Source organism: Protobothrops mucrosquamatus, unplaced genomic scaffold, assembly GCF_001527695.2.
Source record: "Protobothrops mucrosquamatus isolate PMUCROS unplaced genomic scaffold, P.Mucros_1.0 scaffold4729, whole genome shotgun sequence".
Classification (NCBI taxonomy): domain Eukaryota; kingdom Metazoa; phylum Chordata; class Lepidosauria; order Squamata; family Viperidae; genus Protobothrops; species Protobothrops mucrosquamatus.
In genome coordinates, this window is record NW_015390621.1 from 17,001 (window position 1) to 29,057 (window position 12,057).

Genomic DNA, 12,057 nt, shown 5'->3' on the forward strand with positions numbered 1-12,057 from the left:
CTGGACAGGAATAAAGATAGCATTCATGTGATAGCATTCATATTTATGTCAGGAGGACAGCATGAACTAGTCACAAAGGATATATTTTATTTATTTATTTAATGTAATTTATATGCTGTCCATCTAACTTTGAGAAGAGACCTGAAAAAGAGGGGGTCACCAGTAGAAGTCCTAAAACTTTTTGATATCATTTGTAAGCCAATTCTAGCTTACAAGGGCTCTAAAGTTGGGGCAAACTATGCGGAGATCAGACTAGCTACATATCGACATATAATTATTCTAATTGCAATCTGTATTGGCATTAGAATATAACCACAGGGAGTTGATATTTTTGGCATGAAGCAACTGCACTGATTCATCCAATACACAGAAACATGTTCTCTCTACTCAACATGTTCATTCCCCTTTTCCTGATTTGTATGAAAAAGAGCACAAATGTTTATAAGACTTTGATTCTCACTACGGAAAATTTGATAAGCCAGCATCCTAACTTTCCTACCCACTAAGCTAGCCATGCGCCTCTTGAACAGGTGTACATAGCGTCAGTCTTCTAAAAGATAGGAAATCTAAAACAAAATAAAAATAAGCAAAAGGGAAAAATAAAGACCAAACTCGTATATAAAAAACTCGGTTTTAAAGAATGCATTAAAGCTTAGCCACATGAAATAATATTAATCCATCTTTCCATTATGTTGATAAAGAGCCAGTTCATACACAGAGAGCAAACAATTCTCCAATTTTTATAACCCAGGGTAGCACTGACTTTCTGTTGTAAAAATGTGTGAAGTTTATGCTTAGTAACTCCATAGCTTTTCACCAATTGATTAATTCCACTTTTAAAGCACATAATTGCAAAACACATTACTTTAAAGGTATCCCTCAGACTACCACTGCAGCTTTTCTTTTATGCATCAGCATGATCTCCACTGCTGGACTGGTCCTCCACAATGATAGGAAGCCATAAAAATAACCATGCTCAACTCCTTATTTATTCCTTGAAGCTCTTGAAAATATCATGATGGAATTTGAAAAAAAAAATCTTAATAATTTCATCCACCAGTATCACTGAAAATTTGAGCGAAGAGATTATGGGTAATGATAAAATCAGGACACCTGACTGCATTACAATCTGAGATTGTTATAATTACACTACAAATTATTGTGGCATGCTAAAAATGGAAAATCAATATCCCCTCCCTATTTTTCAGAGGCTAGCTCAGAACATAATAACATTAAGTAACTCTTCATCCAATACTGCTGAATATTTGTTATTAAGAAGTTTCTTGTAGGACCTAAATGCTTACATGTTGTTACTATACTGTATTTTTTTAATTTTAAAAAATGTTTATGATTGTAATGTTCTTACTACAACCATTACTTAATTGCTCTAAACAAAGGTAGAATGAAACATGTGCAAAAAAAATTAGTGTATCCAAATTTCATTGGTTTATTTCCAAATTAAGCTTTCATTTCAAGAAAGAAACAACAGAACAATGATATCAGGAAAAGTTTTCAGTCATCATAAATATATGCATACTTTCAGTGGGCTCTGGTTATTGATATTAATTAAGATATTCATTAAGAAATTAAATTCATATCCTATCCAAAATATACCATTAAAAATTAAAATATCTCCAGATTTCTATTTCTGATTCATTTCTATATGTGTATCTGTTTTCATTTCTCTTTTCTAATAACATTTCCTGGATCAAGTGTTGGATATATCCAGGACAGATAGCTTGGAGCCTTTGAAGTCCACTGATCTAGATGCACCTGGGTATACGCTCCAAAATTCCACTGAAAATTGCTCCTGAATTGTGAATTTAAATTTTAAAAATATATTATAAAAAGTAACTACTTAACCTGTGGCTGCTGTTGCCCACTGCTATCTTCACCCAGATAATGGTTTTCTCTTGCTCTGGTTTACAATTTGGGAGGTAATGGGTCAAGAGGTATGTTGGTTATTGGCTAATTTAGATATCTCTAGAAGAACAGTTTATTGGTTGACTGTTTGTAAATGCTGTCTTTATTTAAAAAAACAGGTCAGAAAAAGAAAAAAGTAAATAATGGAAGGCCTCTTACAGAGGTATCTAAAATTTTACACAATGTGTTCAATAAAGGGTGACTATATTTTATTATAATCATTCATACCTGATCTATGTATATAAAGATTTGTAATAGTTAATGAATAGAACAATTTCAACAAATAAGTGACTTAATGGCTGACTATTAAATAATTTAATTATAATTTAATATTCCAATTCTAAGGCTGTCTGTCTACACAATAACTTTGGGTAGTTTACAAGGAAATAAAATGAAATAAAGTAAGAATCAAGGAAGAAAGATAAGACTAACCAGAAAATCAATCCATAACAGTAAAAAAATACCTAATCCAAAAAAAGTGAAGTGGTTAAACCAGCCATCTTACCCCAGGATCTGGGAGAATGACCAGGTTTCCAGCAAAATTCAAATTAAATAATGCAATGCTTATTAATATCCTATAGAAAAATAATACTTTTCTATACATAAAGAGATATATCTCTGCATACACATTTGAGAGAAGTACTACGTACGAGATCTTTTCCATATTATCAAACAAAAAGGGCAGAAAATCTTACTTTTTCATCATCATCAGTAAAAGGAATACCTCCAGGAGTTTTATTTATCACTTGTGCAACTCCAATGATTTCGCCCTCGCTGTTTCTTATAGGCATGCAGAGCAATGACTTGGTCTTGTATCCTGTCAGTTTGTCAATCTTGTCATTAAAGCGGTGGTCCTAACAAAATGGAGAAGGAAAATATTAAGATTAAAACTTATATGCTTTTAAAATGTTCTACTCTACATTCAATATCTCTCAACTCAATCTATACAATATACAATGCAAGGGTATTGTTATGGGGAATGACTGAAGAAGTGATTTGCTACCCTGAGTTCCCAGAGGAATGGTGGGATGTTAACCAAATGAATAAATAAATACACTAATAAATAACAAAGTTGTGCTACAGATAACCTATACACACATACGAAATGATTTTAAGTAAACGCTATTTTCTTGTGAGAGACTATGGGAAGGCGAAATTCAGATTATGTGAGAAGAGACAACAGAGCCCAGATATAAGAAATACAGGAAAACATGCTACAAAGAGATTCCATCTTAAATGACTCACTATAAATAAGGGAAGTTTACTGTTTTCAAGATTATGTTTCTTGCCCTGACTAGCAATAAGCATAACTATTGGGAATCCCTGTGGTTTTCACTCTATATTGGCTAATTATGTAAGGCATCACTAAAGAAGGCTGATTTTTTTTTTCCAGGTTTCTGTGCAAATCTAAAAAAGAAGACATGAATGCTTGGACGCATAGCTTTTGAGTCAAGATCTTAAAGCAGCCACATCTTTTTTTTTTCAGGCACACATAAATTGGACTGATTTAACAAGTAGCAGAGAGGTATTGTGCTCGTGCAAGATCAGACTCAAGTTTGTTTTTGTTTTTCAAATAATGATTGAGGAGTGGTCAGCTATAAAAAAAAACAATTCTTGCATAGGAACAAGCAACAAGTAACAGCTTCTGTTACTGAAAACTGCATTCATCACTTGCCCCCAAATGAATGGATTCTAGTCTGTTATACTGCACGGATAGGAAAAAGAGGTGAACCTTGATTTTATAAGTAGAACTTGCATTTTATAGACAACAGTCAACAGAATTCTTTCATAAAGACATTACAATAAATCTTTTGCGTCCTTGGAAATCTCAGCAGTTTTTTTACTAGCTGATCAATGGAAGCCTGACACTGGTCCTAATAACTGTATTTACCTTATTATCTATACATTCCTTTATTCATGCCAGTATTAGAACATACTATTGTCTACTGCAGTGATGGTGAACCTTTTAGAGACCGAGTGCCCAAACTGCAACCCAAAACCCACATGCGTCTCGGGTGCCGGGTGGGTGTGGCCCATTGGGTGGGCGTGGCTGCGGTGGTACAGCAGACTGGGTGGGACTAAAAAGTTCAATCAATCAATTCCAACTTTGCAAGATCTTTTTTTTCTCCCGCGAGAAGTTGAAATTGACTGATTGATTGAACCTTTTTTTTTGTACACGGCGGCAGAGACCTAAAGTGAATAGGTTGTATAAAACCCAGCTGAAGGCCTAGGACTGGGGCGACGGTGCGCATGCCACAGAGAGGGCTCTGAGTGCCGCCTCTGGCACCTGTGCCATAGGTTCGCCACCACTGGTCTACTGAAATGTTCTGAATATAGGTAGTCCTTGCTTAGCAACTGCCTTATACAGTGACCATTCACAGTTACAACAATGATGAAAAAGTCACTTTTGTTAATCACTCCTTGCCTCTGTAACCTTTGCAGGTCTGTAAAGCAAAGGAAAGTTGAAGGAAGATTATAAACACAGTTTCACTTAGTGACTATTGCACTTAACAAACAAGTTGCCCGTCTCAGTTATGATCAGTAAACAAGGACTACCTATTATGCTTAAAACCAGTGAAAGATCTTTTAGCAGAAAGCCTTTCAGCACATCTACCAATCACTCTTTTGTAATTGAAGAAATCTTCTTAATAGTTCCTGTAAGAAAGAGTGCTTCTAGACAAGGCTTTTATGTGCAGACCCACTGACTCATTAATGGAATTTAATGCAATGCTCCAAATGATGTTTTCCATTTTTAATCCTCCTGTGTTTTTCCACTACTTATTTCATCCTTTTTCCTTGTGATTGAAATCCATTAAGGAGAGCACATTGCAATAACTGCATAATATCTTTTGTTTAGTAGTGTTAGCAACTCTCCATTTGGTAACAATTTTTCTCCATTTGGAAAGAATTTATTTTGTTTATTCTGCTGAGAGGAGGCAAAATAATCAAGCGGCAGCTGACAAGGAATTTCCCAGCATCCAGGAGCATGATTTAGCAAGCCATAAAAATTATATAAAATATCCAAACCTATGTGGTATACTATGTGCAGATATTCCTTATCTAGTATAGTAGTGTTCTTTTAAACTAAAAGGACCATTTCCTTCAAATGACATAGCTCTAGAACAGGGGTGTCAAATTCAATTTCATTGAGGGCCTCATCAGCATTGTGGTTGCCATTGGGGGGCCGGGTGGGTGTGGCCGGCATGGGTGTGACCTACTGGGTGGGGCGTGGCCAGCTCGACGTCACTCACGTCGGGGGCACCTGTGCGGGCCTGGGGCGGATCCGAGGGTTTCCGGCAGAAGGTGGGGTGGAACCGGGGCGAGCGCTGGGGCATGGTCCACTGGAGGAGCCTCAGGCTGTGCACGGGGCCCCTGGACGGTGGCACGGACTGCCCAGAGCCTTGGACAGCAGAGGTCAAGCGCCCAGCCCGGCCCTTGAGCTCCCACAGCACCAGGACCCCACAGCCTTGCCTAGCCTAGCTGCACTTCCCCAAGGAAAGCGCCCACCTGCGCTTACCTCCTCTTCAAGGCTGCTGCTGTGCTCCCTCTTCTTGCCAGGTTGCTCATGGTGGATGCAGGAGGACAAAGTGCATGGGTCAAAGGGAAGCCCACTCCCTCTCCATGCGAGGAGACCTGGCTTTGTAACCAAAGCAGCCTCAGCAATAGGATGGGAGACCACTAGGGGATGGCGAAAAGGCAACAGGGCTGCTGGTGGCCAAGTGCTAAGGCAGGACTTCCCTCAGACCCTCCCTCCCTCCTTCTTATTCCAATCTCCTTCCTTCTTTCCTTCCTTCCTTTCCTCTCTTTCTTTCTCTTTCTTTCTTTCCTTCCTTCTTTCCTCCTTTCCTTCCTTCCTCCCTCCCCTCCTTCCCTGCCTCCCTCCTTTTCATTCCCATCTCCTTCCTTCCCTTTCTTCCTGTTTCCCTTCCTTCCTTCCTTTCTTCCTTCCTTCCTTCCTTCCTTCCTTCCTTCCCTCTCTCCCTCCCTCCCTCCCTCCCTCCTTCTCTCTGTGCCCAGGAAGGGACGAGGGGAGGGGGAGAGGTTGGCAACACTTCTCTCAAAGAAAAAGAGTTGGAAGAGACCCTTCCAAGACCGAGTGGCTGTGGCTACCAGCGCCTCGGCATAGTCAGCTGATTCCATCGCTGACTATAGGGGGCGAAACTCTGGCTCCCTCGGAGAGGGTACGCAATCTGGGTGTCCTCCTGGATCCACGGCTGACACTGGATGACCAGTTGGTGGCCGTGACCAGGGGGGCGTTCTATCAGGTACGCCTGATTCACCAGTTGCGACCTTTTCTGGACCGGGACGCCTTGCGCACAGTCACTCATGCCCTTGTCACCTCCCGCCTGGACTACTGCAATGCTCTGTACATGGGGCTCCCCTTGAGGAGCACCCGGAGACTCCAGCTAGTCCAAAATGCGGCCGCGCGGGCGGTGTTGGGAGGGACTCGTCGCTCCCATGTAACACCGCTGCTGCGCGAGCTGCATTGGCTGCCGGTGGCCTTCCGGGTGCGCTTCAAGGTGCTGACTATCATCTTTAAAGCGCTCCATGGCATCGGACCTGGATATCTTCGAGACCGCCTCCTGCCGCAGATTACCCCCCATCGACCTGTACGCTCCCACAGAGTGGGTCTCCTCAGNCTTGCGGGACTGGCCTAGGGGAAAATTTTTAGAGGGGGTTTTAAAATAATTTTAATTAGACCAATTATTAATATTTGCCTTTTAATTAAGTTTTAATCTGTAGTTTGATATTTTGTATTTTATCTGGTTGTTAGCCGCCCTGAGTCCGCAAGGAGAAGGGCGGGATATAAATATAAATATAAATAAATAAATAAATAAATAAAATTTAGTCCAAGCCCCTGCTCAAGCAGGGGACCTATACCAGTGGTGGCGAACCTATGGCACGCGTGCCAGAGGCGGCACTCAGAGCCCTCTCTGTGGGCACGCACGCTACCACTGCCAGCAGCTTGCGCAGGTCCATTAGGCCGCCACCACTGCCCAAAGCGGCAGCTCCACCAGGCACAAAGGAGGCAAAGCAGCCAGCTAGCAAACTTGAGTAGAGGTGGTAGAACACGCCCACACCCAGCAAGCCAAAGGCCACCCCAAGCAGGGAAAGCCAGATTCCCATCGGCGCCATGACCCCCCAGTCCCACCTAGGATTGCGTGCCTCTCCCCCTATGCTGGGCCTCCTGCCCACCGCCCCACCTGCCGGAGACCCCCTGGATCTCCCCCAACCATACCCGGCCCCCACAGGCGTCCCCCCATGAGCAACATCGAGGTGGCCATGCCCACCCCAGCCACGCCTACCCAGTCTGCCGCGACAACCGCAGCCATGCCCACCCAGTGGGCCATGCCCCCATGCCCCCCCCTGAGGGCACCACAATGTTGATGCAGCCCTGGCACTTTGCGATAAATAAGTGGGTTTTGGGCTGCGGTTTGGGCACTCAGTCTCTAAAAGGTTCACCAATCCTGACCTATACCATTCCAAACAATGGAATATCCAATCTTTACTTAAAAGCCTCCAGTGATGAAGCAGCCACAACTTCTGAAGGCAAGCCTTTTCACTGGTTAGTTGTTTTCACAAGTCCTTAGTTCTAGGCTGGTTTTCTTCTTGATTAGTTTCCATCTATTATTGCCTTCTGATGCTTTGAAAAATAGGTTGACCCCTTCTTCTCTGTGGCAGCCCATCAAATATTGGAACACTGCTATCATGTCACCAACCCTAGTCCTTTTCACTAAGCTAGACATACCCACAAACATTTGTCATATGTTTTAGCCTCCAGCTCCCTAATCATCTATGATTACCATCCATTTAGACCAGATGGTCCCCCTGGTTTGGTTTATAGAACAGTGGCCATGAGAAGAGCCTTCTCAGAGACAGCACCCCAATTATAGAACTTTCTCCCAAGGAAAATATGAACAGTGCATCCCTCACCCTTTCAGAGGCAACTCCAAACACACTGTTCAGCCAGGCATATGTAGAATAACAACACATTTTATGGTCAAACAGCACTAAGTAAATTACTACTAATATTTTTCTTTCTTACAATACATACTTTTAATATTGTTTTAAGCAGTGCTAGTGATGCTTTACAATAGTTGTCTTTGAGAGTTTTCTTGTAAACCACCCTGGATTTCTCAGAAACTTTTAATTTCAAATTAGATGTTGATTTAATAAATTAGGCAGAAGAAACAAATGTTTACATACATCTAAATCCTACAGACCTACTGCCTCCTAGGCGCATACTACAGAGAAAATAAGGCATTGCATTTCTACCCAGCATAGCCACAGGATGATGGGAACTGTGGTCCATGACACCCAAAAGATATTAGTTTGGGCAAGGCTGGATTAAATTATAAAAGAGCAGAGGAAGGGAAGTAGGAGCAAGAAACACTTTCCACATCTCCGACAAAATAATTGTGGGGGAGTTGACTTGGCTTTTTAATTTCAACTCACACCAATTCCTCTTAACTTCCCATTCAATCCAAAGAGTTCTATTATTGCCTGGATTTTAGGGAGGGGAGGAGGCAAGAATAGACCACAAGCCAATCTGTGAGTTTGCTCTCGCCTGCCTGCACACCACCTTCCCCACGCAGCACATGTATGTATGTGTGTGAGAGACAGAGAGAGAGATCCCCTTTTTTGTAAGTTTTTTGTAAGTTTGTAAGAGAGAGAGAGAGAGAGAGAGAGAGAGAGAGAGAGAGAGAGAGAGAAACCCTTCCTGCTTTCTCATCCTTTTCCTCCAGCTGCACCTGAATGGAGCAGGAGGTTAAAAGAAAAAGGGGTAGAATAACGGGGGAAGCTCTCCTTTTTTGTAACACCTCGGCTTCCTCCTCTTCCCCCCTCCTCTCTCTCTCTCTGTCTCTCTCTCTCTCTCTCTCATACACACACACACACACACACACACAGAAACCCTTCCTGCTTTCTCCTTCTTCTCACCCTTTCTCTCCAGCCACCACAGAGTTTCACGTTGCCAGCTGCAGGCAGTTCCAGGCTGCGGCTCTGCATGACTGCTGTGTTCCCCTCTCCGGCACTACCATGTGGCGGAGAAGGCGATTGGGAGCTGGCCGATGCTCGGCTTGTGCCACCACGCACTCACATCTCTATGCCTTTCATGCCACAGGCTGGGCGTGCCCTAGTGTGCTAGGCTTACAGAACGCCATGGCCCAAGCAAGGAAAGGTGTGGCGCAGTGTGGCAAAGCAGAGCCACACAAGGAGAAGCCTGGCAAAGTGAGGCATGGCTGGGCATGATAGGGTTAAGCTGGGAGGGGCGGGGCGGGCTGAGGCAAATGAGCTGCAGCTGCTGCTGCACACCATCAGCCCTTGAGCACTTGCCGTTTCCTGTGCATGCGCCAGGGCGCCCAGTTGGGTTGGGGGGGCAGGGCTGGGGCCGCGGAGGCTGGTCCCTTGCCATTTCTGGGACAGCCCCAGGGGGCGAAATCTGGGCCCTCCCTGGGCCGGATCCGGCCCGCGGGCCTTGTCTTCGACATGTCTGCTCTAGAAGATGCTTGGACTAAATTTCCTTTTCTGAGGACAACCTTTGTAAACATAGACCACGGGTGTCAAACTCGCCACATCACGTGATCTGTCGCAACGTATTACGACTCTTTTTGCATTGCCGGCAATGGGGTGAGCACGGCTTCAGTATGATGAAACTGGCCCATGGGCCGGCAGTTTGCCACCCCTGACATAGACCAAGAAAAACATCTCTGTTCCTGTCAAGGGGAGGTAGTGAACTGTTTATTCATATATTGACACAAATAGTTTGATGCTGTCAAGGCCTGATTTAAGCTTTAGTGCAATTTGAGGAACCAGTGTTTTCACTTGTCTAACCTGAGGCTGAGAGTATCAGATATATCAGAATGGACTTAGGATAGCCAACAGTCTTTATTTATTTATTTTGCTTCATTTCAGTAGGGCATAAAGATTCCATAATCACATATAAAGAATGTGAATCATCCACATTGATATCCAAATTTGACAACGCCTGCAATAATTTCTGTCTGGAATGTAGTTGTATTCAATGTAGCCTTATCAGAGTAGTCGCCTTACTGATTAGGAGCAAATTTAACTCTAAACAGCATACTTGTTAGCCATTTCAAGGGAGTCCAATGTACTACATTTTCATGTACTTGTCAATTTTGGGTTGCCTTGGAAACATTTACAGTTTCAAAGACATATTATCACTTGGGCTATTTCTTAATCTCTTTTTCTTTTTCATATTTGCAAAAAAAATTAACTACTATATTATCAAAATTCTACTAAGTCACGAATCAGCATGGAGCTCAGCAGAGGAAATACCGCCAACATCTCATTTAAGTTGGATGAAAACACCTACAGAACATTTGGCATGCTTTCAATCCATGCTTCTCACATGGCATTGACCAACCAAGACAAGGTATCCTTAACCCATACCCACATATTGTTCTTAGGAGCTTAACTCCGCATTGATAATAAATCCAGTACCAAAAATTTGCTCAAGCAGACGCTGAGGATCTTTTAAAGGATGAGTAATTTTAGGTGTACAAACCACAGCATTGGTTTCTTTGCCTAAACTTTTTCTGAAAGTAAAGAGTCTATATTAGAGAAATAATTGAGGAAAATCTGTCTAGTCCTAGCTTGGCAGTGAAGCTAAGACTGCACTGCATGTTCTTTGCCCAAATGTGTTTTTATCTATTTGAGGAAATTTACTGCTTACTTACTTCACTGGGTGAAGCCTTGAAGACTCGCCATGAGAAAGCATGAAAATAAAGCAACTTTAAAATAATATATATACTATGTTTTCAGTATCAGCTAGGAAGTCTTAAATCTGTAGTATTTCTGCAAGACAGAAATGATGCATTAGTTTTAGTTTTAAGAAAATAAATATTTATAATATGTTTAATAAATTAGGAACTGAAATGTGTTTTATGGAACTGATCTTTTGTAGCTAGCTAGCTAGATGCATTATGTTCAATTAATTACTTATCTTTTGATATTGTTGATAACTCATTCCATACAAATTTTACAGGCCCATTAATAATGACAACAATGAATCGTGCTGATTATACATGTTGATAACGTTTTAGAAAATAATTATCAACAAAATGTATACTTTTGTAGAGAGAATAATAGTTTCCATTAAGTCATAAATACGATATTTAAAAATATGATAAAACTAGTCTAACGACAATTATAGAGCCTTCATTTACTTTCCATGTTTCCAAAAAGATTTTACTACTTAGGCCTATAACATTGTGTCCCCTAATTTGCAAAGGATGGCAGCACTTTAATTAATTTATCTTAATTGTATTAAATATGCCATCTAATATAGAAGAGAAACAATGTAACTTATATTCATATTTTGATTAATAATATAGTTATGAAATCAGGATTGGCTTAGCATATTAAAAACAACATAGAAGAAAATAATTTATCATAAAACAAATTAAGCTAAGCATGAGGCATGTAAAGGGTTTAAATAAAAGCTCCCTGAAAAACAAAGAAAATCCTTTCAATGGAATGTGGGTTTGTCGATTTTTATTTAATTTGTATACTTATTTCTTTCTAAATAATGTATATTGCACTTATCTTTATCCTCAAACAATCCTGGGAGATATTTAATCTGATAAATGGTAAATGGGTTTGTTTAATCTGGAGTCACTGAAGAAGCCACAACTGAATGGGGTTTTGGAGGACAAGAGGCAATGTTAGAAAGCAACCATTCTGGTTAATAAATGTTTTCTAACTGGCCATATCCACATTACCTTTTGTAAAAGTGGCCATATGTATTTTCAGAATCTCAAATTTAACATTATACTAAAAGATTGGGAGTACATATATTCACACTATTCTTATGACCGGTATTCTATTTTGGGGTACGAAATACTATAAAAAGCACAAAAGGGAAATACTGTAATAACAAAGAAATTAGAATGATATGAAAAAGAATAAGAGCAAATTGTAAATCTACTGGAATATTTGGACAAGAATAATCAAATATCTTCGGCTTTTATCTTTCTTGATGCGGAGAAGGCCTTTGATAAATTGGAATGGCAGTTTTTAAACAAAATGTTGGATTATATGAACTTTGGAGATCAATTTAAAACAGCCATAAAGGCGATATATCAAAAACAGACTGCCCAAATAATTATA

General features: G+C 41.0%; 1 protein-coding gene across 1 annotated transcript in view; it reads right to left on the reverse strand.

The window, feature by feature from the left end:
* Positions 1-542: 542 nt before the first annotated feature.
* The window catches only part of LOC107299257 (dual 3',5'-cyclic-AMP and -GMP phosphodiesterase 11A-like), a 39,640-nt gene continuing 28,125 nt past the window's right edge, over positions 543-12,057 (reverse strand). Inside the window, exons 2-3 of the mRNA XM_015828622.1 lie at positions 2,619-2,777; positions 543-566 (exon numbers count right to left, since the gene is read on the reverse strand). Of these exons, the coding sequence (XP_015684108.1) occupies positions 543-566; positions 2,619-2,777 (183 nt within the window). The remainder of the gene's footprint in view (positions 567-2,618; positions 2,778-12,057) is intronic.